General features: G+C 44.2%; 1 protein-coding gene across 2 annotated transcripts; it reads right to left on the reverse strand.

Moving 5' to 3' along the window:
* Positions 1-5,639: 5,639 nt before the first annotated feature.
* On the reverse strand, positions 5,640-24,596 carry TSPAN1 (tetraspanin 1; the record flags this gene model as incomplete). 2 transcript variants are annotated; one of them, XM_082226791.1, is made up of 8 exons in its annotated part: positions 5,640-7,006; positions 7,915-7,998; positions 8,818-8,955; positions 10,790-10,888; positions 13,158-13,232; positions 14,080-14,286; positions 20,570-20,634; positions 24,452-24,596. In XM_082226791.1, 8 exons carry the CDS (start codon positions 24,594-24,596, stop codon positions 6,953-6,955), a joined length of 867 nt encoding a protein of 288 aa, XP_082082917.1. In that variant the 3' UTR covers positions 5,640-6,952. The 2 variants fall into 2 exon arrangements, with proteins under 2 accessions (XP_082082917.1, XP_082082918.1); XM_082226792.1 differs by lacking the exon at positions 24,452-24,596 and adding an exon at positions 21,596-21,744.
* Between the last annotated feature and the right edge of the window lie 256 nt (positions 24,597-24,852).

Consider the following 24,852-nt stretch of genomic DNA (forward strand, 5'->3'; position numbering starts at 1 on the left):
TGCCAATTCAATCCATGTACATGGCTAGCAAGTATGTTTGATTACTCTTCCACCATTCATCCTGCATTAACAAAATGGTACAAAAATAGAACACAAGAAGCTCAAAAGGTTTTAAGAGGGGGCACGTCTGTAACATGCAATTACATTTCTCAGATATTGCTTTACAGTGTCAGCTCCCCTGCTGTCTTTTGGAGATCAGGTAAAGTTGTCATTGGATAACAATAGGGAACATTACTCTGCCTGTTTGTGATAGTATTGAATCTCCATCACACAGAAAGAGTTCAGAGCCCATATGAGATGGGGTCTGTCTTGTCAACCCATTCAATTTATGATGTGTGATTTGGCTGCAACACCACCCTACCCATCACCCCACATGGCAACGATATGACGTGGACCAACAAAACTCTGTCAAGCATAAAGCTCTTTGAATAACCTTGGACTGGTTGCTATGTGATAGACTCATTTGCCTTGCAAGATTGCAGCCAGGATAAAGAGGGAAACACCTCCCCACCATGTATTACCCTGAGTTCTTTGGAGAAGGAAGTGTTGGCCAGAAATATGATACTTGCTTATAATAATAGTAAATGAATTGTGGATGACAACCTAATTGTCACTCAGAGTCAGTCAGAGGATCAGGAACATTTTCTTCTAGATTCGTTTGTATGGGACAAATTTATAATCTGGGATGGCATTTCCCCACTCTCCGTTCTTCCTTACATCTACAGCAGAAAGTTACTCACCACCATTATTTCACAACCTCTGTGGCATATGCAAAATCGGCTTCTCTGGAATGGAAGAAACTTCGAGTTCATTTGCATCTGTAAACACTGCTTAATTTTTTTTCAAAGCAATTGCATATCAGTGTGAACCAGATGGTACACAGGAACAGCAGCAGATATTCATGTGAACATAGCTGGGACGAGTGGGTGTTTTCTCTGCACATTGCTTGGCTCATGGTAACATTCAGGGTTGGCCATTCCATTAGGTAGATGAGGAAGCTGCCTCAGGCGGCAGTGAGACAGTGGAAGACCAAGTTGTGTGTGCCTCCTGTTGTGCGTGTGGCTGTATACACACCATACATTTAAAGCAACATCCCACACCCTGCAAAGACTCCTGAGAACTGCAGTTTGTTAAGGGTAGCTATTTCAGGGATAAACTACAGTTCTCATTATTCTTTTTTGAGGGGTGATTGCTTGGAAGAAGCCCTGAGGAAGGGGAGGCATAGAGATAGATGGCTTTGGGGAGGTGGGGACTTTCAATCTCAGCAACTGGTTTCATGGAGTAAGATCTACAGGACAGGAGCTGCTGTGCTCATTAGGCCTGAAACTCTGTCCAGTCTATGAAGAACATGTTTCACTAATGAAGAGTTAATTCCAGCTTTGAACTGGGTGATGTATTCATCAACTGGCTCATCTTTACTGAGCAAACCAGATCAGCCCAAAATATTGACAAAGTTGTCTTTAATAAATTTGTAACTTAAAAAAAAAATTGTGCATGACTGAAGGTCATAATAGTTTGGAGGTAACAGGAAACCTAGGCCAACAACATTCTGCAATAAATTGTTATTGCATCTAGCTGATGAGGAAGGCATGATGCAATCTTATTGACATTGACATCTTGCCCAAGCGGTAACTACACAATGCAAAAGAGAACAGCAGCAGCAGCAGTAATTATATCCACATGATTCCGCAAACACAAGTTCTCTGTGAGATTTCTTTTCCATGGATAACTATCTCACACCATTACTCCCACCTGCTAAATCAGTGCTGCAAATACCTCCTAGTCATTGCATAGGAGGTTCAAAGCTCCTAGAAGCTGTCAGCATGCGACATTGCTTACACTCCAGGAGCGGCTTTTACTGGCTGGCTAAACCAAGGGAGGGTAGCTGATGGGTTTCAACCCTCAGTGAGTTAGGGACTTCCCCTGCATGTGAAGACAGGCTCTGGCAGATTGAGCAGATGAGACCAAGAGCAGATGCAACAGTCAAGAAGGCAGTTTCTGCATGTGCTATATAGAGGGAAGTAAGGAGCAAATGGGGCTCATCAACCTGGGAAGGTAGCCCATCTAGGAGAAGGAAACCTCCACTGCCTTGCTGGATATCTTTGGGAGAAGAAAAGGCTAAGGAGTAAACCCTACACAAATTCTGAGTGGAGTCCCTAAGACGGTTGGATGGCGGCGCCTTGTATGCCTCCTTCGGGCAACTCCTGCAGCCAAGCTGGTACCAAATATATTGCTCTTCTAGCCTTGGACCACAGCAGAGAGGCCAAGAAGGGGTCTTGTGCCTTGAGGAGGTCACTTCAGTGCTGCTAATGCAGTGGTTTGATTTCACCCCCAGAGGCCCACTCCATTGTCTCTCAAGACAGTTGAGTGCCAACAATTAGTTGTGTAATACAAAAATAGTGTGTAGCAAACTTACAAACAAATAAAAAGACAGAATTAAAAACTGAGCAGCAAATAACACTAGTAAAATTAATGACCTCAAGAACAGGAGAGAGAAAATGAACAGTTCTAATCGTATTTAGAAGAGAAAAACAACCCCCCTTGCTAAATGCAATCTTTTAGCATTACATACACAAGCATCTAAGTAACATCTAAGCATCTAAGTACCATTACATACACAAGCATCTAAGTAACAAACAGATAAGGCAAATCAGCTAAGTGAGAGGGGGTAGTGTTGTAAGTTTGGGGGGCAAAACTCCCCTAAGGGTTACAGTTTAAGCCAGGGGTAGGCAACCTAAGGCCCGTGGGCCGGATGCGGCCCAATCACCTTCTCAATCCAGCCCATGGATGGTCAGGGAATCTGTGTGTTTTTACATGAGTAGAATGTGTCCTTTTATTTAAAATGCATCATCTCTGGGTTATTTGTGGGGCATAAGAATTTGTTCACACACCCCCCAAAAAAATAGTCCGGCCCACCACATGGTCTGAGGGACGGTGGACCGGCCCACAGCTGAAAAAGGTTGCTGACCCCTGGTTTAAGCAAATCTTTACATTCTTGAGTCTAGTAGGAGCTGGAGTTTAAACCAGTTTTTCCATGACCAGGAAACTGCCTGGCAGAAGAAGCATCAAGAGGTAATCACTGAAATGGCAGCGTCATGAACCCATTAAAAAGGCCATTAGCAGAGACTCTCTAGGCTGGGCAGAAAATGGGGAAAGCTACTTCCTGAGGTGAGAGATAGTAGAGACAAAAGAGCAGAGTTTCAGAAGGGAAGGGCAGAATTTTAGTGGGCAATGAGGTAAGTGAACAGGAATAAAAGTGTCACGTTTTGCAAGCTGGAGAGGTGAGGGGACCAAAGCATGAGGTAGGCAGTTTTTTATGCTGCAGAGAGGGTCAGACCCAATTGTGGTCTCTTTACATTGGAGTATGCAGCAATGGAAGGAACAAAACTCTTTAAGATGTGAATGCTTTCCTCTCTCACCATCTAGACACAGGTTGCAAATATGTGTAAATAATTCATGTATCATAAAGGCACCACAGACTCTCCTGTGCCTCTTTTTTCCAAAAGCAAACACAGACCCTGGGTTAACGCACCTGGGACCCCAGTATCTTGTACAGCCAGAGAGACTGCGGTGGCATGTAACAATATTAAAAGAAAAACACTTTCCCTTTTGCCTCCTCTCAAGGAAGGCAGGAGGTTCAGTCCCTGCACACTCAAAGCAGCTGTGTTTCGGAGGAATAATTCTATGTCATAATATTATCCCCACTTCTTTTTTTACACACAAAAGATATATTTATAAATAGAACCAATGTGCAAGAGGGGGGCAGGGCCATGCCAGATAGAAACAACCTGATGTTGCAAACATATTGGCCCTGATCCACAGAACCTCGCATGCACCCCAGGTAACAGGCACCCCATGTTTAGGGAGCGAGGAGGGGAGGGTGAAAGTATATTTCTTCTAGCCATGCTTGTTAAAAAATATCTATAACATATTAAACATATAAGTAACCAAAACACACATACACACAGTTGCCAATTACTTCCTGTGAGTTATCAGGGGAGACTGATCTGGTTTCAGGCCTTACCCAAAGGCAGTTGCTGCTATTGATCAATGTTTGTGCTGCTGGGCCATTGAGAAAGAGCATGCAGAAATACACACCCTTCCATAGAACTCTGCTGGGATGACCTGAGACTGCTTCTTGTGAAAATAGTTTTCTTGATTAAAATAGAACTTTTCACATGAAGTTGCGAGTGGAGTAAGCATTTCAACATAGAATTTAACAGGCAGCCAGAAAATGAATGTGATGAGTTTGGGAGCACCTTTTGACATTCCACAATCATAATCAAAGTTTGAGAGACACAGTCTCATGTTCACCCACTTACCACAGCAGCTTTGCTTCCTTGTACAATACCACCTTCTCCTGGATACGACAAATCCATATTCACCCCCAGTGCTTTTATTTGGAGGCGGTGTGTGCCGGTACACCTTACCAGCACCTCTTTCACCCCCTGTACTACACCTTGGCCTGCTGCCACTTCCACAGCAGCAGACACAGCATCTTGGAGGTGCTTCGACACAACCCTTTTACGATCGCCAAAGCACCTTCCAGGAAGGTGCCTGGCGATCAAAAAAAGGTTGTGCCAGAGCAGAGGCACTTTGGGGCAACACTTTTACAATCACCCAGAAGGCACTTTCCCAGGTTTCATCTGAGGTTCAAGTCCCACACCGCAGTGCGAAGCAGCAAATGCTATCACAGCACTTCAGACCAATTGGAGTTATTTTTAATTGAACCTGAGCCTCTTTGGTCCAAGTCCAACACTTCACCATCAGCATTCCAGTACATTTCCAAGAATGGTTTTTAAAATATTTGTTTTCATTACACATATACGATAGCATTGCATTCCATGTTTATCAGACAAGGAGTTTCCCCAGGTTCTCATGTCAATATGGTACCTTCAAGTGGGTGAAACTCATTGGCATCTGCACAGCACTGCAGATGGGTATAGCTCAGGTGCGATGACTGGCAGGGTCTGACTCACCTGCCTCAGCCGAGATCTTTCCTGCCCCAGCAGCAATCGTAAGCAAATGAAGTCCTCAGTGTTATTACAATGCAAGGGGTACCTTACGCCTCCTAAATATAAGCACAAAGTTCCATTTCTGTTGTGCCAAGTATTTCATGTTGAAAAGACCCCCACACAGGACAAAATAGTAAGCCATGGCATTACTTGTGAAGCTGTCCCAAGAACCCACCTTATTCTCCAGTGTGTCACTTTTGAATGTTAGTGCACTAGAGAAAGAAAAGAGTAATGCTAAGAACAAAATCAAATGGAAAGTAATGTGAATGAAAAGAATGAGAAGAGTAATGAACATACCATTTTGGCTACCCGAGATCATAAAACCTTTTAAGATCAATCCTGAGTTCACTTGGCATCCTCAGTTATCTATTATGATCCTGTCCAAGGCTGACTTTTTGTTTCCAGTGGTGTTTATTCAAAGTTGCTTTCCCTCCACCAGCTGGACTGCTCTTAAGCACCAGGAGTAATAGATCAACTCCAGGGCCTGAAACCAAGATCCTCTCCCTCCCCATTTCTCCCTTCTAAAAAGGTCTTCAATGGAGAGAAATTCTGTGTTTCTACAGATGTTCCGAATAATTGTTTTCATTCTCTACTGTGCTGCAAAGCATCCATGACCGCGATATGTAATTAAATAGTAGATTTTATTGCAATAGTCAAACATGCAAAACAAAATGATTTTGTAGTTAGATTATAAATTAAATTGTATCCACAAAGTGTACAAAAATAAAGGGCTAATATACAACAGAGCTAAGTTCTATTGGGGGGGGGGCTCCTTCAGGCAGAGCCAGCTCAACCAGACACCCATACAGGTTTTGGTAAGTCACACTGATCATGTCAGCATGAGTGGGATGGGGTGAGGAATAGGAAAAAGGCAGGCAACTCCCCATATGCACCAACCTGAAGAGAGGGATTGAAGCATCCAGTGCTTTTTTTCTAAAAAAAATGTTTAGGGGTACTCTTGTTTTGGCTGCTCCCCCTCCTACTCACCCCCTACCTCCCCCAAACCCCCAGACGAGGGACTCAAGGCAGTAGCACTGAGAGGACTGGAAGGCCCCCGGCGACGTAGGGGTCGGCTTCAGCGAGGAGGGGCGAGTGCTCACAGGCTGGCTCTAACCCGGCAAAAGGAAGAGGAGGAGCAGCGCCATCGCCTCCACCGCGGCCGCCCCCAGACTCCCCTCCCTGGGCACCAGTGGGGAGAATGATGGTGCTCCAGTCCACACTGCTACTGCGGAGACAGCTGGCATGTTGATTTGTCCGTCGGTCAGTCAGGGCAATGCAAAATGTTTAGGGGTACGTGCCCCCCTCCGTCCCCACAGAAAAAAAGCACTGGAAGTATCATATCACCATTCTCCATAGCCACGCACCTTTTTCCCAGCCATTTACAGCAGCATATGGGTCTTCGCTAGTCTCCTGTGTTGTGCTGGTATTTTGTGTTGTGGAATAAAGGCCATGTTGATTCCCATTTATGCTCCATGGAGATGGGAGTCTATTATTTGCAAATGAATGCAACCGGAGCCTTTGAAAGCCACCAGCAGCATTCTGGGCCATTTACTCTCCTAGAGAGTATTTCAGGATGGCAGGTATCAAAGTCAGCGGAAAGCCCCCTCAACTCTACTGTGGCAGAGACTGTATTTAGAAGGCAGAAACACTGCTGGTTTTTCTCCCCACCCCACCCCACCCCCAGTCTTTGATTCAGTTATTTGATTCAGCTTTCAATATAAAAGCTGCTTGTGCTATTACAGAAGCTTCATATCAAACCACTTTTCATTTATGTTCACACTACAGATTCCAGCTCGGTAGAGTCAAAGAGTTAATCACACGGCATGCCTCAGGCCCGAGAAATGTTTGATTGATGTGGACACAGGTTAAGGAAAGGTTGCTATGCTTGCCGTTCTCTTGCCCCCTGTCAGGGCGATCCTCCTAGCCTTCTATCCCAGTCATTTCTCATCCAGACGGCAATAAAGGTACATCGCTACAGCCATTGCTGCAACCTGGAAAGAGGAGAAAAAGCTTGAGTTTCTACACATCCCATCCAAGTGCTTTACACAGGCATTGTAGAATGAAAGAAAGTGAAGGCAGCTCCTTGTGCTCCTTATTACATCGAAGAGGAAGCAGGATAACACTGTAAACAAAGACCTGGCACAGCCTTAAAAAGAGAGGAGATTTGATCAAATTTCTAGCCTGCAATTTAAGATCAGAGAACCGTCCAATTCAGGATGAGAGGAGCTCCCTGCCCACACATTAACAACCAGTTTCCACCATATGAGAGAGCAATATCTTCCTCCAAAATTCTTGGGGGGGTTTTCCCCCTGGGCCAAAAGAAGCCAACACCATGCCAAGGAAGTCTGCCCAGCAAGGAAAATGCCAGGCTCCTCAACACACAGTACAGTAGCACTTGCACATCTGTTATGCAATATGACAGTCACCTGGAAGAGGTTCCTGGTGTGGGAGCTGGAGTAAGGGATCAAGTCTTTAATAATCCAACAGCACACATGCTCCTCCCTACCCTAGCACTGCTTATTCCTTTCTCCTCTCGCAACTTACATGACTATTCACATCACTATATATCTAACTGTGAAGAAGTAACATGCTGCCCAGGGTTGTTTGCCATTTCATGTTCTAGAATGAACAGCCACGGGTGGCTCTTTAGGCCTACGCTTCAAATATCCTGTGGCATGCAAGCAAGAAAAGGTGCCAGGATTATAATGGTGGTAACCTTTTCATCATCAAGTGGTCACCAGGTACATGACTAGGAACCACAACCAGCAAGAACATCTCCCTGTTACATCTCATCGTTGGGGGCAAATGCTTCAGTACAGAGAGCATCATCATTCGTGGCCACCAGGTCACAATAGTGGAATGGTAGCAGTAGCAGCACAAATCCGATCAGTCAACCTACCTCCAATGCACAGATCCCAGCTGCAACTCCACCTACTACACCAGCATTCTTGCGTATTTCAGACAGCAACTGAGGGAAGCAGCCCTAGGAATTTTTTGAAAAAGAAAATAGTATAAAAAATAAGTCAAATCCACTGCAACGCCGTTTGACATGATCAAGCAAGTGACACAAATCAGAAATGAGTAATAGTTCCCCTTAGAGGAATTTCATAGGGAAATTACCCAGATGCTCCAAGACTTTGATCTTTGGGGGGAGGGTGGGTTCAATCATTTGGCAAAAATCACTGACCAAGGCCAAGGGAAGCAAAGAGGGAGAAAAGTATTACCTACATGCAAAGCTGCAGAGGTTTCCAGGTGCTAGCCAGAGCCAGCAACGACTTTAGACTGTACTAGCACCAGATGGCCCGTCGTCATAGACAACACCAAGGAGCAAGGCCAAAGGAACCCACCCATCATTATATATTTCAAAATGTTTACACCCCACCATTTAAAAACAAAATACACATTTTAATACACATATTGGGGGCAGCAGTACAGTCCTCTACTAACCATCAAAGGTGGTGAGGGGAAATGCAAAAGACCCACTTAAAATTTGTTGTGGTCCTCCAGAAATCTCATCCCCAGAGACTCTGGGAAGTCCCCCAAATCTGCCAGCAAATTCCAGGTCAGCTGGAATTCACCAAAAGTTTTGTGTAGAATGCTTCTCAGCAGTGAGATTGACAGCTTGTCGGAAGATGAACTGTTACCCTCATGGCACGATGCACCTCCCCAAGACAGAAGCTTCATAAATAACCAGCATCTTCCCACAACACACAAGAGTCAGCAAAGGTTATTCCCCACTTATTCACCGTCCTTCACATCAAAATGCAGCGAGAAAAACAATAGCACTTATTTGTTTTCTTACTGGCGCATTTTTTGCCTGGGCATCGGCTTCAGTGCAACGAGGCACACTTGCACAGCAGAATGGTGGATACTCGTTGTTTTTCTCAAAGTAGTAGGAACCAGTGAAGTCTGTGTAATTCATTAGGCCACAGCATTTCAACTGAAGAGGAGAATGTAAAGAGAGAGAGGGGGGGTAACTCACCACAGTATAGCCTTTACATCCTAGAGTCCTAAATGGCAACTGGTAATCAACTAATTGTCCCAGTGTCTCATTGGGAGAGCCTTTTCTTCAAGACGGAGAAGAACTATGTGGTAACTTAGACAACAATGACCCCTCTGGGACATGAATCTGCAAAGAACTGGAAACGAATGGCTCACACTTACTCTAACACTCCCTCACATTCTTTCTAGAAACTGTAAATACAATGTACATACACAGAGTGCTTACACATCATGCACTACAAGACCCAACATTTCAACCAATTGAGCATGTCTCTGAAAAGTAAGAGAGTTTGTAAATACATCAGCAACAACCATTTTCCTTTCACAATTGTTGTTGTTTAGTCGTTTAGTCGTGTCCGACTCTTTGTGACCCCATGGACCAGAGCACACCAGGCACTTCTGTCTTCCACTGCCTCCCGCAGTTTGGTCAAACCCTTTCACAATATTGCATATTTATTTATTTATGTAGCAATTAGCAATCATCGCGCCTCAGATTAACCTCATTGGCTATGATACTGCCACTGTGCAAAGCTGCAATATTGCAACTGTATCAAATTTTGTTTCACACTTTCTCTCACGTTTCAAAACTTTATGTCCACATGTTTTGTTCTACCCTTAAACTGATGAGACTCTGCCATTGAAGTGATTGCTTGATTGTCTTCTGCTGCTTGTATTGGAAGTATACACTTGACTCCTATGTCAGTAAGAATTTTTACATAACATACCAATTCATTACACAGATCTGATATGCCATTATATTCAGCCTCTGTGGAAGAATTAGCTACACTCCCTTGTTTTCTGGGGTTTTACCCAACTAGAGAATTGCCAAATTTAAACACTAACCCAGACACTGACTTTCTGCCTGGAAAATTTGCTCAATCGCTGTCTACAAAACACTTTAGTTCCTCTGGTCCGGAGGACAACAACTTAAGACAATAATCACATGTTCCTTGTAGATATATGAAAACATGATTTAACCCTTTCCAAGCCACTTCAGTAGGCTTACTTACAAACCTACTCAATATTCCAAGAGAATAACTGAAAGAGGGATCACTTTGCAGGTTAAAAAAACAAAGAGCAATCCAACAGCCTTGCCCCCTAGGGTTACTCATTCCTCCAACATATTAACAGGCAGCCCTTGCAGCTATCTGACTAGGACAGCAGCCCAAGCATTAGGACTTAGAGTTCACCAAGATTCTTCCCTTGCTTGTTATGTATCATGGCATTGGAATGGGCCTTTCAGCTAACATAGCAACCCTAGGCTCAAACCTTCTTCTAGGCAACTAAGCCTACAGGAACAGACGACCCAGCTTGCTCCCAATAGTTATTACATATATATAGTATCTCCCTATTCTCCATGTATTCTCCAATAAGGCCTGCTCCACTGCAATGATAAACTCAGCTGTCCTGGTGGGCAGTTCTATCCTGAACATTCAGGAACTGAAATTACTATTCACCTTCAAAATTGGTTCTCCAGCTTCTGGCATGTATTAAAACCCCTTGTAACCTCTTGCTGCTCTTCTCTAAATGCTCTCTTTGTACCAACTTCATCATTTGCAAATAAAAGCCACACCCAGTAGTTTTAAAAGGCAGGCTGAGTCCAAGAATAAGAATGCCATTGTCCCCTTTGGTATCATGCAGGCTACTATAAAAACAACCCTGGAACGCACTTGGGTTTCCATCTAAGTCAAGCAGAATACCAAGGACAATCAATCATCACTGCCAGTTTACCAATTCTTCATAGTCCCAAGCTGTTCTGTGGGCCAACTTACATCTGCCATTGTTTTGTTCCATACTGTAGTGAGGTCAGGGGACTTCCCATACTCTTTTTTCAATAACTGTGTCACTGTTCCTTGAAGTATAGTCTCGGCCTGGAAGGAGGTGAGAGATAATGGACAACAGCATGTCAGGACACCCTGATAAACTCAAATCCCAAATTGCAGGCAGTGCACATCCCAAACAAGATCTGTTGGGAACGGTAACCTGAATTCCTTTGCTAAAGAGCAACATTTTTGGAGCTTTTGTATATTTAGGGTTGTATATATTTAGGGTTGCCATATTTTGAAGAGCAAAAAAAGAGGGCGCTATGATGACTCTCACTTTAAATACCCTTACTATATGTAGGCTATAGAAGCTGTGATATATTGCTGAGGGGGGACAGGAGAAGAGAAGAGAAGAGAAGAGGAAAGCAAGTCTTCAGCCACCGTTATGTCTATATCTCATCCAGAAAGTATAGCCAGAGACATTTTGGCAAATTTAAAAAATCCACCCGGACAGAAATTTTACCCCTGAAAAGAAGGACATGTCCTGGAAAGAGAGGACACATGGCAACCCTATTAACCCCTAAGCCTTAAAAGCCAGTCTGGTCTAACTCCTATGCCTTAAAGGCCAAACAGTCATGCCTATTTTTTTATCTGCCTGCCCCATTCTTTTTATGATATGGGGCTGTGGGGTAAGAAGGGCCCCAGATCTTCCCTGCCTTATCCCCCCCAATACTCTCACCCAATTCACCTTTGGAATAGCCAGGTTCGCTTTTGGTAAAACTGCCTGAAGTTCCCCTCATTATATTATTTAGTAGTAGAAGAAGTAGTAGTAGTAGTAGTTATTGTTGTTATACACCGCCCTTCATCCAAAGGTCTCAGGGTAGTTCCCAATATAAAAAAAGATATTAAAGTTTGGCCCAGTCACCTTCCATTTTATACATGAGCAAACATGGCTCTTCAGTTACTTTTAGGCTGCATACATCCTATAATTTTAAAGCACATTGGAAGCACATTGTTCCTCCTCAAATAATTCTAGGAACTATAGTTCACCCCTCACAGAGTTACAATTCCCAGCAACCCAGCAAGGAATTCAGGCTATGCTACCTGTGAATAACAACTAATTTTTTTTTTGTCAGGGATACACACAGCAACAACATGCTATATTGCTAGGAAAAGCAGGAACTGAAAACAGATCGTTCTGAAAATGGGAGGTTGAAGTGCAAATATTAAACCGTGACAAACAAAGCTGGTCTTTGACTCTTATTTACATTTAAGTTAAAGAACCCTTGCAGGAGGGGGGGAGAGAAGGTTTCAGGTTTCCTTCACCCTTAATTCCCTTTTGATGTTAACAATTAGGATCTCCCTGAAGCTCTTGCAAATTAGCTAGACCCATGATTCTGTGTGTATCAGCAAAATAATCAAAAGTTTAAATGAATTTAAACAAAACAAACATGGTTGTCGCACCATCACACCCCGTTTGTTTCTAGACAGATGAAGGTCCAAACTAGGAGCAGCCATCTCTTCTTATATGTCAAGAAAATCATCCTGGTATAAATCTTAATTTCTAAATAAATAAATAAATAAATAAATAAATAGGAAAGTCTCTTTGTATTGCCACATATGCCTTTATTTGGAGATTTGTGTACCACCCCAACCTAGAAGTTCCAAACCATTAAGTAAATCAAAACCAATTCATTGAATGAAGGTATTTAATGTTCCTAAATGCAACACACAAAAACCATTAAGATATGTCAATGTCCAAAACACTGATGTAGAGATTTTGCTACTTTCAAGAAACTTTGGCTTGAACTACTCTTTGTAACATTTCTCAACTGCACACCTTCCCCTAAAGGAGCCATGTGATACAGTGGTTGGAGTGTTGTTCAAGGGTTTGGGAGACCAGGGTTAAAATACTGTACCCACTCCACCATGAAGCTCAGCAGGAGACTCTGGGCCAGTCATGGTCTCTCAGCCTAACCTACCCCACAGGATTGTTGTGAGGGGAAAGTGGGGAGGGAAAGGACCATGTCTGTAACCCTGAGCTACTTGGAGGAAAGGCTAGGTTCTAAATGTAATTGTGAATAAATAAATAATAGCATAGCATTATTTCAGCAGATGCTAGGAAATAAGGTGTGTGTTGTGTTGTGTTGTGTTCTGTTGTGTTGTGTTGTGTTGTGTTGTGTTTTGTTTTGTTTTGTTTTGTTTCCCCCCAATACTGAAAGCCTATCACTCAAAGAGGGAGTGTTTTGAGACTTACAAAGGCACTTACACCAAATGCTTTGAAGCAGCCGGAAGCTGAAACATCTACAGGCTACGACAGCTACTTCAAGACTAAGCCACTTGTTCCATACTCATCCCTCTACTCCATGTTACTTACAAGAGAAGTGTAGACCAGGGCCACCACTGCAGCAGCAACTTCTATTATGAAGATGATCAGGACAATTGAGAAGAACTAGGAGGGAAGAGAGCATAGGGTCAGATTGTTCACTCCATAAAGTGTCAAATACAAGAAAAAGGCAAGGACTGTTTGGATCGCTTGGACAAGTGTGCTATACAGCTATCTTACCTTTCCAAGGATACCTAGCTACAAGTCTTCAAGAATTTGCAAATGGCACAAAGAGGGACTATTAACACCATGTTCTAGTGGGGATTTTCCACTGCTCTGGACTTCCTTATGTAGTATGAGGAGACACAGACCTGGATCTCCCACAAGAGAGAGACACAAGCACTTCTTCAAATCATAGCCTGGCTTCCTAGATCTTTCAGCATACTGAAAGACATTTTCATCTCAGTGCAGCAGTTCTGACTTTTCTCAGATCACTCTAGAACACATATATAGCCACAACTTCCTCATCAGATGAGAAGGCTTAATATTCACATGTCTGTTTTCTCTTAGCAAGAAGAGGAAGGAAATGGGGATCAAGAAACATGATGGCAACTCCAAGTACTATTCTCTCTATGGGTAAAAGATTTGATGACTTAGGATCCCTTCCTTCTTGAGTCAAGCATTCAGACAGGTTGTCTGACCCAGGGGTAGCCAACCTGGCACCTTCCAGATTGGTTGTTGACTACAGCTCCCATCATTCCTGGCCACTGGCTATGCTGCCTGGGGCTGATGGAAGCTGAGACTCCATCATCATCTGGAGGGCCACATATTAGCCAACCCTGCTATAAAAGGGCAGCTTTCCCCAATGTCTTCAGTGCTCAAGTTTATCAACAAGCACTTTTCCTTAAAGCAACACAACTGTACACATCTGCAGCAGGCAAGAGATGGAAATTGCTTAATGTCTGCATTTTACCATGATGAGGAGGCACTTGCTCTCCTTCTGAGCGCCACAGCATCCCAGGAAGCCCAAGAAAAACAGGACGGCTCCAATGGCAATGAGAAGGTAGCCCACATTCACAAACTGCAGGACACTGGAGGACAAAGGGCCAAACGTGTTGACAAAGTTGCTACTGTCAACACTGACCCAGATCCCAATGCCCAGGAGTGCTCCTCCGCCAATCTAGGAAAGAAAGAAAGAAAATAGAGTTATTTCAAAATGTAGGTACTGGAAACACAGACAGTGACCCATAATTATGACACTTTAGGCTTATGCAACAGATGGCACCCACCTAGCTGCAGACAGCTCACTAGGCTACATATTGTATGTAGCCTGTCAAGTTGAAGCACTAGACACCTTCCCCTCCACCCCATTTTTGCAGTCCCAGGCAGGCAACAGAAAATGAGATTCATGAGACTTTCATAGGTCATCCTACATAGCTGAAGGGCTGCATTTAACTTGGCAAGGCACAAGGTGTGCAGGTTTGCTGTACCTGAACCAGACAGGTTAGTGGAAACAACCTTTACAACTATTATTAGTCGTATAAAAGACTCTATACAACAACAGCTGCCCTTTGAAGCTTTTTCTTTTAAAAAAGAATGAAACTTCTCACAAGACATTAGGAAATGTAGGCTTCTGCCTGCCGGCCATCATTGGCAAGAGTGCAAGCCTTCTCCTATTCATTTTATTAATAAAACAAAGAGCCACCCCAATGCTGAGAGTGCTTAAGGAAACAATTGGGAATATCAGTAGTAACTATTAATTCCAGGGCATTTCCTATTTTTTCTCAGTTCTCATCAACAAAAATGTCTAGTCATGAAGATGCAGGGGGTCAAGAGTCCACAGATCAAGTTTGCATGAATTTTGGCTTTTGTTTCATATACAATTGTACCAGAATGTTGTTAATCTCTATTTCATCACCTAAGGCTATGCTAGGGACATGTGACCAGAATATCCTTAAAAGAATTAAACTGCCAATACAGAGGCCCTGGATCAGTTTAGGACCGTGATCTTGGAAGTGGTGGGTGGGCTGTCTACATGTTTCCCCTGCGGAGTAGATAGCAAACTGGGAGAAGTGGCACAGGCAAAACTTACTGCCCCCCACCACAATCCCATTATGATTTGTGGGATAAGACAGCTTATTTGCTTTTTTTTAATGGAACATCCTGATCATAATTCTCCCATATCATTTCTATCTCATGAAGTACAGAGGGACAACGTGTGTAGGAACTCATTGTTCACTGGTTTCTAGAGTTCAAACAAATAAACTGCTTTTGGGGGAGGGGGAAGCAGCAGAGAGAGATACAAAAAAACCAGCATATCCTTGGTTTTGTCCACATTATTTATGATGCAGTAATCTTGGTAGGTATATACCTGTGTTCTGTATTGCCTTTTTTATTTTGTAAAATGCACTGTGTCCATTTTTGGGGAAGGGCAGGATAGATATCCCTTAATAAACCAACCATCAAATAAATACTGGTGCAGGTGTTCTGAAGGGATTGGGACCTTAATGAAAAAGACAAGTCACACACACCTTGTTGAACAGAAGTTCAACAGGCACCACTTTTGTGTTTTAATCTCATCTAGCATATCTGTAATAGCTAGGAACCTACCTTTTTTCACACAACAAATAGTTTTAGTTGGCTCCTATGTCAGGAATAGAATATTGAAATAAGCAACTGGACGGGCAATGCTATTAGGCCACATTCCTATTTAATTGGGAATAAACTCCACAGAACTGAGCAGGAGTCACTTCTGACTAGACATGTATAGGACTGTTAGTGGCTAAAGAAGCACAGCCTTCTCCTCTCGACTAAGGAGAGACAGGTTAATTCTAAGTTTAGAACAAGGGTGTCAAAACCAGACAGGACTTCTAAGAGCTGTGTGGATGATGTTTCCGCAGGTGCAGCTTCTTACACCTGTATGGCAAGGTGTGCTTTGCCAAAACTCCCTCTTCTACCTAATCATTAGTGGTTTGCAAATTATTTGCAAACATTCCAAGGTCTCTTGAATTACAGCAAGCCAAGAGGTTGAAGAGTCCCAACAAAACAAGAGTCTTTGTCCACTTCCTGATTCCCTCTCTAGGCAAGTCATACCAAAAACCCACTCCCAAGAGCTTGGTCCCAGTCTTTTGTTTATTTTAAAAAGTGAAGTATGCATTTGGCACCATGCAGAAATGGTCCCAAGCCATTCAAAGCAATTATCCTTGACTGGAGCTGCTAGTTTTGTTTGCCCTCAAATAAAAGGGCAGGGCGGGCACTGATTCGGTACACACTGAAGAGCAGATTCCAGGTAGGACCTTGTTAATGAAGTGGAGGAAGAGTCAAGACAGCAGCTTTCTACCTTTGTCCTTCGGCAAAGGTGAAAGAGCCAAAGATCAGCTATGGCAGTGGGGCAATGATGGGGCAGGGCCAGACGCAAAAATGAGCAGGGCAATGAATGTGAAATTCACCCTTGCAGAGACGCAGTGGCGGATCTTCATGCTCCAGCACCGGGGGGTAGCGGAGAGCACGCGGGGGCGCAGCTGGCTTGCGTCCTGGGGCAGGGCACGCTACCCGTAGGGGTGTGGTGCCCAGCGCAGGTGGGGGGAACAGCCGCAATGGCACCCCACCAGGATTGCGCTGCCGGGGGCAGTGCACCCCCCCCCGCACGCCTCTTCCTCCACCAGTGCACAGAGGGCTAGTTTCTACAGACACCCATTCATCTCCATCCAGGCAAGCAAAATGCATTATCAGAATTCAAGGACACATTTCAGCCAGGCAAAAACACTCAAGGAGGATACAAAGCAGGGCCAGTAAAGTGTGTCTCCTGAGGGCCAGAAGGCTTATAGGGCTGTATTTGCCCCCCTCCATGGTGCCTGAGATTCTCCACACCTGCATTTTACTAGAGCAGGTCTTACTTTACACATGAACCCAACCCCATACCATCAGAAGCCCTTGTATATATACAGCTGTGTGTATATATACACAGAGGACTCTGTCCACATCATCAGGAAGCAACAGGTGGCAGGGTTCCTGATCACGTGGAAAGAGCCCTCCATGCTTATATGTACAAGGGTTCTGCTCAGAAACCACATGATCATGCAAAGGGGGAAATGCCATTCATAGTCATTGAGCATGCAACCTCACTGCCTGAATGTACCAAATCCATATTGTCAACCTCTCCCATGTAATTCTTTACCAAGAAGCTTAGTAAAGATTAGAGCAGCAAGGGATATTGTTTCCTCTGCTTTCAAGACTCTGCATCAGCAAACCCCCTTTATGAATCTTCCCTTTAAAGAGGAAGTTGCTCCATTCCAAGAAATCTGCACCCATGCCAGAGTCTGTTGAAGAAGCCCATTCTGGATCCTGAGGACAGGAAATAAGGACCACTTCTCTCATGTGAAGACATCTTCCCTATACAGATAAGAGAAGTGGCATATACACTACCACATATGATTACCATACAAATGGATGCCAGGAAGGCATAGCTGGCACGAACTATCAATGAAGCAATAGAGACAATGTGTGTAGTTCTCATGAGGATGTGCAGAGATGCAACACATGACTGTTCCCCATGTAGACAGCAGCCCCCCAGGGTTATAAACAGATTTTCTTAGATGCCCATAGCCCAATCTCTTCTTCTGCACTACCCCACAAACGTAGTAAGAAAGCACTGATGATATACCCCCACAGTCTACTATTGTATTCATTATATTTTAATATTCCTGCTTATAAACCCAGCATTTGTCAGCACTTACCGACTGGCCTGCCCTGTGTATTATTTTACTTTTATTTATATTATTTATTAAATTTGTATATTGCCCTTCATCTGCAGATCTCAGGGCAGTAAACAATCTTCCTTTGGGAAACCCAAAGGAGTTCATTTAAAATTGGAGCTAATTCAGGACAAAACTTTTGAGATGATTTGGGTTGTATTCAACTAACTTTTATTTATAGCAAACCCATGGAAATTAATAGACCTAAGTTAGGCATGGCCATTAATTTCAGTGGGGTCAACTCCAAGTAAAAATTAGTTAAATGCAAGCCCTCAGATTTGGTTCTTTTGGAATAAAGGTCACTGGGAGCTAATGGTGTTATCTGTGGTGTGAAATTTACTTAAAGGTAAAGATACGCCTGACCATTAGGTCCAGTCGCAGGCGACTCTGGGGTTTGTGGCGCTCATCTCGCTTTACTGGCTGAGGGAGCTAGCATACAGCTTCCAGGTCATGTGGCCAGCATGACTAAGCCGCTTCTGGCGAACCAGAGCAGCACACAGAAACGCTGTTTACCTTCCAGCCAGAGCGATACCTATTTATCTACTCGCACTTTGATGTGCTTTCGAACTGCTAGGTTGGCAGAAGCTGGGACCGAGCAACAGGAGCTCACCCCATCACAGGGATTCAAACCGCCGACCTTCTGATCGGCAAGTCCTAGGCTCTGTGGTTTGACCCCCAGGGAAGGTTCACAGAATTAACGCAGCAACAGATCTTTCTCCCCCATTAAGTTTTAGAGGGGAAAGGGTCCAGGGCTTTGGACTCTACACAGTACACTAGTCCCAAGACTGCTGGGTTGTTCTCTCTCGCCACCCACCCATACCCTGAGATCATCACTTCCAGTTGGTTGAGGTGGGAAGACAGACAGTTCTTCAACTCAGCTTCCAGAGCTGTCTCCAGCTAGTTTCTATGGCAACAGTTTGGCCCAAACTTACTAACAAAGTAGATACTTAACAGACCTGGCTAAGCTATTTACCCAACAAAAGGACTAGTTTGGCCATCAACAGTCTCTCTTTCTGCAGAATCCAATCTTATAGCTAGAACAAAAAAGCCGAAAACCTATTTAGTCCAACCGCAAACTTATTACAGAATCTTGCAACACCCCATGGAGCTATTGCTCTGAACATACACACAGATTTTTAAAGCCCTAGATCCCCTCCAGCCTACATAGGGCACTCAACATAATGCAGATCGCCTCACAAGAACTCACTTCAGCTAGAGCCCCAGTGCATTTAGGGAGTCACTTGGAAGCTATTCCTGTGGGCTTGCAGGTAGATGAAAAAAGACAGAGTATGCCAAAGCAATAGGCTTGAGCCAACATCAGAGACTTCCTTGAGAGTGTTGCCATTGAGGCACCAGCGGAGTGTGTAGGAGGGCGGCTGCACAGCTTGTAGAAACCCTATTAACAGGGCAAACATGAAACCAACACGACACCCACAGAAACCATAAAACCCACTCAGCCTGTCCAGAGACAAGGAAGGAGGCTTGAGAATGCATTTTAATGAGCACTTTGGCTTGCGTCATGATAATGTTCAAGCTACCCATTGCCGTTTTGTGGGCTTGGCCTGCCATTGCATGAAGGCACACCCGTCATCTGGGATCATAAACCACAACCGAATATCACGGTGCTGCATGTGTTTGCCCCATGGGTGTGGCAGCTGAAGAGGCAGCCAAAGTCAGAGGACGTTCCCCACAAGCCAAGCCCCGCATTAGGCAACCGCTCCATGTTGTTCAGTACAAGGTTTATCTGTGAACCAAAACCGCTGTAACTTGTGTAGGTGGACAGATTCTGGATTCCTTGAATGTGATGTGCAGAACACTGAAAGGCACAGTAAACCAGGTCCAGCACAGAATCAGAAAAGGCCAGCAGGTCATGTGATACAGGCTCTAGAGATGTTTATGCTGAGATAAAAGGCACACCTAGGTGAGATTCACACAGTTACTTGGCCTGTAGGGGAAACACATAAAGGTAGCCCTTTGGTATCACTGATCTCCAGCTTTATCTGGTTGTGCCCTAAGACTATTCACAGGTTGTACTTATGGTATGTCTCAGGCACAGTATTTGTAGTTAAAACTCTTCAGTAGCACCAGGGTTCAACAGGTAAAGACCATTATTCTGATCACTAGAATTGTTACAACAATGACGTGCATCTTGTTAACACGCTGCCAAAGAGAAAACCTAATATTTCTTAAAGTAAGATTTGTCCAAGCTAAGACTGTTACCAGCCCTTCTGTTTGGGGATCAGCATGCAGTACAGTGCTAAACCTATTTTCTTAAAAAGTAAGTGTCCTTAGGATTGCTGCCTATGCTATATTTCGGCAGTGTACACACCATATGTTTAAACCACATTTCTGCCCCTGCAAAAAATAAATAAATCAGGGGTTTACTCCTCACAGAGGTATAATTCCCAGCACCCTTAGCCAACCACAGTACCCAGGATTCTTTTTTTGGGGGGGGGTGTTGAATGTGCTTTAACTGTATGGTATGTATATTGCCTTTATCTCTCAAGATCTTTAAACATGCAGAGTGGGGGCTTTAGTAGAGTTACCTAGCAAGCCTTTAGTAGAGTTTACCTATAAAGTAGGTAAACTACCTATTTAGTAGAGTTACCTATAAAGAAAAACTAGACATCTTATAGGGTTTGCCTCACCAAGTTATACTTTTACAAGACCAGCTACCTCGTTCCTAGGGAGAAAAGGGTTAATACTTACCACAATGGCCAGGTTAAATAAGACCATCATGACCTTCAAGAAAGTGAAGCAGCTCATCTTGATTGCTATAAAAAAATTAAGGAGGAAGTTAACTAACAGCAACTCAAAAGCCTCTTAGTTTAAAGAGGTGTAATCCCAACTCATGATCCAGACATTTGGGCACAGGGTTTCCAGTGCAAAGCAGGTTCACTAGGAATTCTCACTGGAAGATTCAATGTAGTAAGCATGCTCCAAATTGCACCTTCAGAAACAGGTGGAACTTATGCAAGAGTACACATAATCAAACATGCCCCTCATGCACACAGACACACACAGAGAGAGAAACTGCTATGTTCTTCTTCAACTAAATTAAAATCCCTTTCTATCTTGAATCAAATCCTCTTTTAGATACATATTTTAGGAAACTTCCTCCCCACTACATTCTACAGAGCATTAGAAAGATACTTTAGTAAATGAAGAAGAAAGCACACCAGAAACAGAACTTTAAGCATCTCTGGTGGCAACAGCACCTTTTGCCATAAGGGAGGGGACCAGTTAATGCCATTTTGCCAGGGCAGCAGTGAGGGAAACAAACACCTGGTGAACTGAGGAGAGGACTTTGAAAAAGGTCTCTCCCCTCAAGCTCACTTTGCTATCTCCACCTGGGAGGGAATCAAAACAAGGAGCCACAAGACAACATCATTTGGTACCATCAATAGTACTTGGTATTCCTGATCCATCAAAATAGTAGCCTAGTCATTTACTTTTTTGAACCATGTCAGTTAAAGCAGCAGCTTTACAAACCTTGTACGGTCAATTTTAATAAAAGGCAATTTGTCCTCTTCACATTCCTCTATAAAAAAATTTGGGAAGATTTCAAGGAGGAACCACACTGAAACAAGCCGCCCTTAAACGAGGTTTCTGCTTTAAAGGAAGAGACTTGAATCTACTTCGCACACTGATGCCAGTAAACACAGATCAAACACACATCAGTCTCCTTCTTCAACAACAAAACCTTTACAGACCAAAGAAGTTCCATAGACTCACCTTAAAAGGCAACAACCAACTCGAGAAAAAGACCTGGACAACTCCCTGCTACCTTTCCAGTAGGCAAAGCAGTCAGCTTTTAAAGTAAACTGAACCAGCTGTTGTTTCAGGCTATAATAAATATCCCTTCAGCCTATAAGATGTATCCCTTTTTCAGGCCAATCAAATCTCTTTAAGGGCAAAAACCACACCTCTCTAGCACTTCAAAAAAATTTTTTTTTAAATAAGCAACAGGGCGTAGACTAGTTTTCTTTATTCTTTACTGCCCTCTGATGGCTGTAGGTGAATATTTATTAATGCATAAGAATTTTTAAATGTACACCGAGGGCAGCAAAGTCCTGCTACCTGGAAGTGTGTGTGTGTGTGTGTGTGTGTGTGTGTGTGTGAGAGAGAGAGAGAGAGAGAGAGAGAGAGAGAGAGAGAGAGTGTTTCTGTGCATGCAAGTGCAGTGCCAACAGCAGAAATGGAAACTGCTGCCATAGCAGTACATTCCACACCTAGCCATGGTCCTCCCTGCCTTTGCAAGTGACAGCCTCTGGCGGTGGAATTAAAGGAGGAGCATGACAAGCCATGAGAGGACGATAGACAGTGCTGGACATGCTGGCTTGCTCAAACCACTCATTCTGCTGCCACTAATGCCAGCAGACACCTTGCATGAGCTTCTCAACCACTGGTGTCAACAAGTCCACAAAACCACCACCAGGCCACAAGAGTATATTCAGGGGCTAGGTACAGTGTCGCAGCTTCATGCTCCAGCACTGGGGGGTGGAGAGTAGGCAGGGGCATGGCACGCCGCCCACAGAGGCGTGGCATGCCGCCTACGGAGGCATGGCACCCAGCGCAGGTGGGGGGAACAGCCGCAATGGCACCCCACGGGATCGCACTACCGGGGGCAGTGCACTCCGCCGGCACTCCTCTTCCTCCACCAGTGGCTAGGTAGACTTACTTTCTCAAGTGATTTGCTCTACATGGACTGTGCCCTCCTGTGCTGCAACAGATCAGTGTGTCTGGCTGTTATCAAGCCCACCCAGGGGCAGAATTCCTGCATTGCAGGACCTTAGATGACCCTTGGGGTCTCTCCGAACTCTACTGTTCTCTGATTCTATGACTTGAATATTAATGTATGCAGAATATAAATTCAAAGCTATGAAAGCAGTACCTGCACTGAACCACTAGGAGGACCTCTGTCATCGCATAAAAAGCCTTGGAGTGCAACGGTCTACATGTCAGACTTAAGCCTTGCTAAATTCATTCCCTGCCATCTGAGACAATTGTCTCCATTGGCCATAATGGGCCAGCTCTGCTCCCAAGTCAAGAAATTTTTGGTAGCCTTTTGAAGTTGGGGACTGAAGAATGGCAGCTCACACTAAAACAATCTTAAATAGGCATTCCCAAAAGGCAACAATAGGGACTAGACTGGGAATATGACACTCCCATCCCAGTATACAGGGACATTTAGAGCATGCAGATTTTTAGCAGCCTCTTCCTATAAACAAAAACAGCTCTTCTGCATCAGACCAGAAGCTCATCTGGTCCAGCATCTTATTTCTCAACCACAGGGAGCAACCAGATACTTACAGAATGTCCACGATCAGATCGTGAGCCAACCCACCCACACAGCAAGATGAGATGACCGCAGGATCCACAGGGACAGCAGATTCGACCTCCAAGGAATGCATCGCCTGCTGCTGCGAAGGCTGTGGTGTGCTCCTTGGAGGCTGGATCTGCCTCTTCCTCAGCTGCTCACCCCCATGTGTCTGACGGCAACTGGGCCTTGCCACTGCGAAGATCTCCTCGACCTCTGCTTCGACGTACATCAGCGACTCAAGCTTACAGACTTGAGGACACTTTACCCAGCAGTGTATACTGCGCAGCAGAAGAGGCCTGAGGCTGTAGATACATACTAAGCTACGCGTTTATTAAACATAAATCAGGACAAAGAAACATGTCGTCTCTCCTTGCCGTCTTCTCAGAAAGGGAGCCAAAAGCAACAGCTATACAGAGCGGAAGTTCCGCTTACGCCAGCAATCTTTGCTGGAATGTAAACAGACACGTGACACGCAACAATCCCATGTCTGCAGCAAAAAGTGGAATGGAATCCCAACAGTGTCCTCCACAGTGCTCTCTTGGCAAATAGGAGACACTGCTGGTCTCCTCCCACCCCTAGGGATGAAATGGCAGGGACTTGTCTCTGGGGTCTCCTGGGCTCTGCACCTATCCAGCATGATTCAGAGCAGACCCTTCCACCTTGCCCCCATGGCAGCCTTTGATTCTCAGTACAACCATCAGGTGAGGTTGATCTGATTCCCCTCCTAGTACCTAATGTATATTTTCAGTCACCTCCTTGCTTCCAATATAGATATTCACTCCCCACCTTATTCCCAATGAAGATCTTCATTCATCCCTTCTTCCCTTGCAGGGAAGCGGGTACCATTTTGTGGTTTGCCTCAGGTACTAAAATTACTTGATCAGGCCCTGAATGAAGTCCATAGCCTTCTTCCGCTTTTGTTCCTCAGTAAGTGGTATTTAATGTTGCCTCTGATCCTAGAGATAGTACACATCCATCCTGTTTCTCATAAGAAAAAGGACAGAGGTCACAGAAAGAGTGGAGCAACAGTCACCTGTGGTGGCATTTCTGGGCCTCCTGCAAAGAGACCACATGCTTTGCATGCAGAAAATCTCAGGATCTGGGACTTGCCTATCAGAATAGTTAAGATGAAGCTAGCTAGGCCAAATGTGCGGCGGTTCCATATGCATTAATCCAAGTAGTACCGCAATCTTGACAAACCTAACCTGTTTAACAGAAAACACTAGACAGCCAATGGCATAAGATAAAAGTGAACCAAATCCATTTACCTGGGTTTGTGAAATGTAGTTGGTTTTCACTGCATTTCCAAATGTCCCAGACGTGTTGTGACTTCATTTGACAGTCAGCTAGTTGCCCCAATGGTGCAGCTTCCTCTAGATGCTCAGCTTTCTTTGAACCTAAGAAAAATCCCATTTCTACAGAAAGGGGACAGTCATTTTGAGGGAAGACAGAGACTAATTACTTTAAATGTCAGAGAGAACAAGGAAGCAGATTGTGTAGAACAGGTCACTGCCATGATCAGAGCTTGAGATGCTTTACTCAATGTAACTTTGAAGGATCATATGGTTGATCTATTTCAGATCTCTGAAAGCCTGCTTCAGGGTTTGCCCAAGTCTGCAAGTAGCTGTGGTCACAATATCAGGGCTGTTATTAGGGGATGGCCAAAACA

This window comes from Podarcis vaucheri (assembly GCF_965113315.1).
Source record: "Podarcis vaucheri genome assembly, chromosome: 6".
NCBI classification, from domain to species: domain Eukaryota; kingdom Metazoa; phylum Chordata; class Lepidosauria; order Squamata; family Lacertidae; genus Podarcis; species Podarcis vaucheri.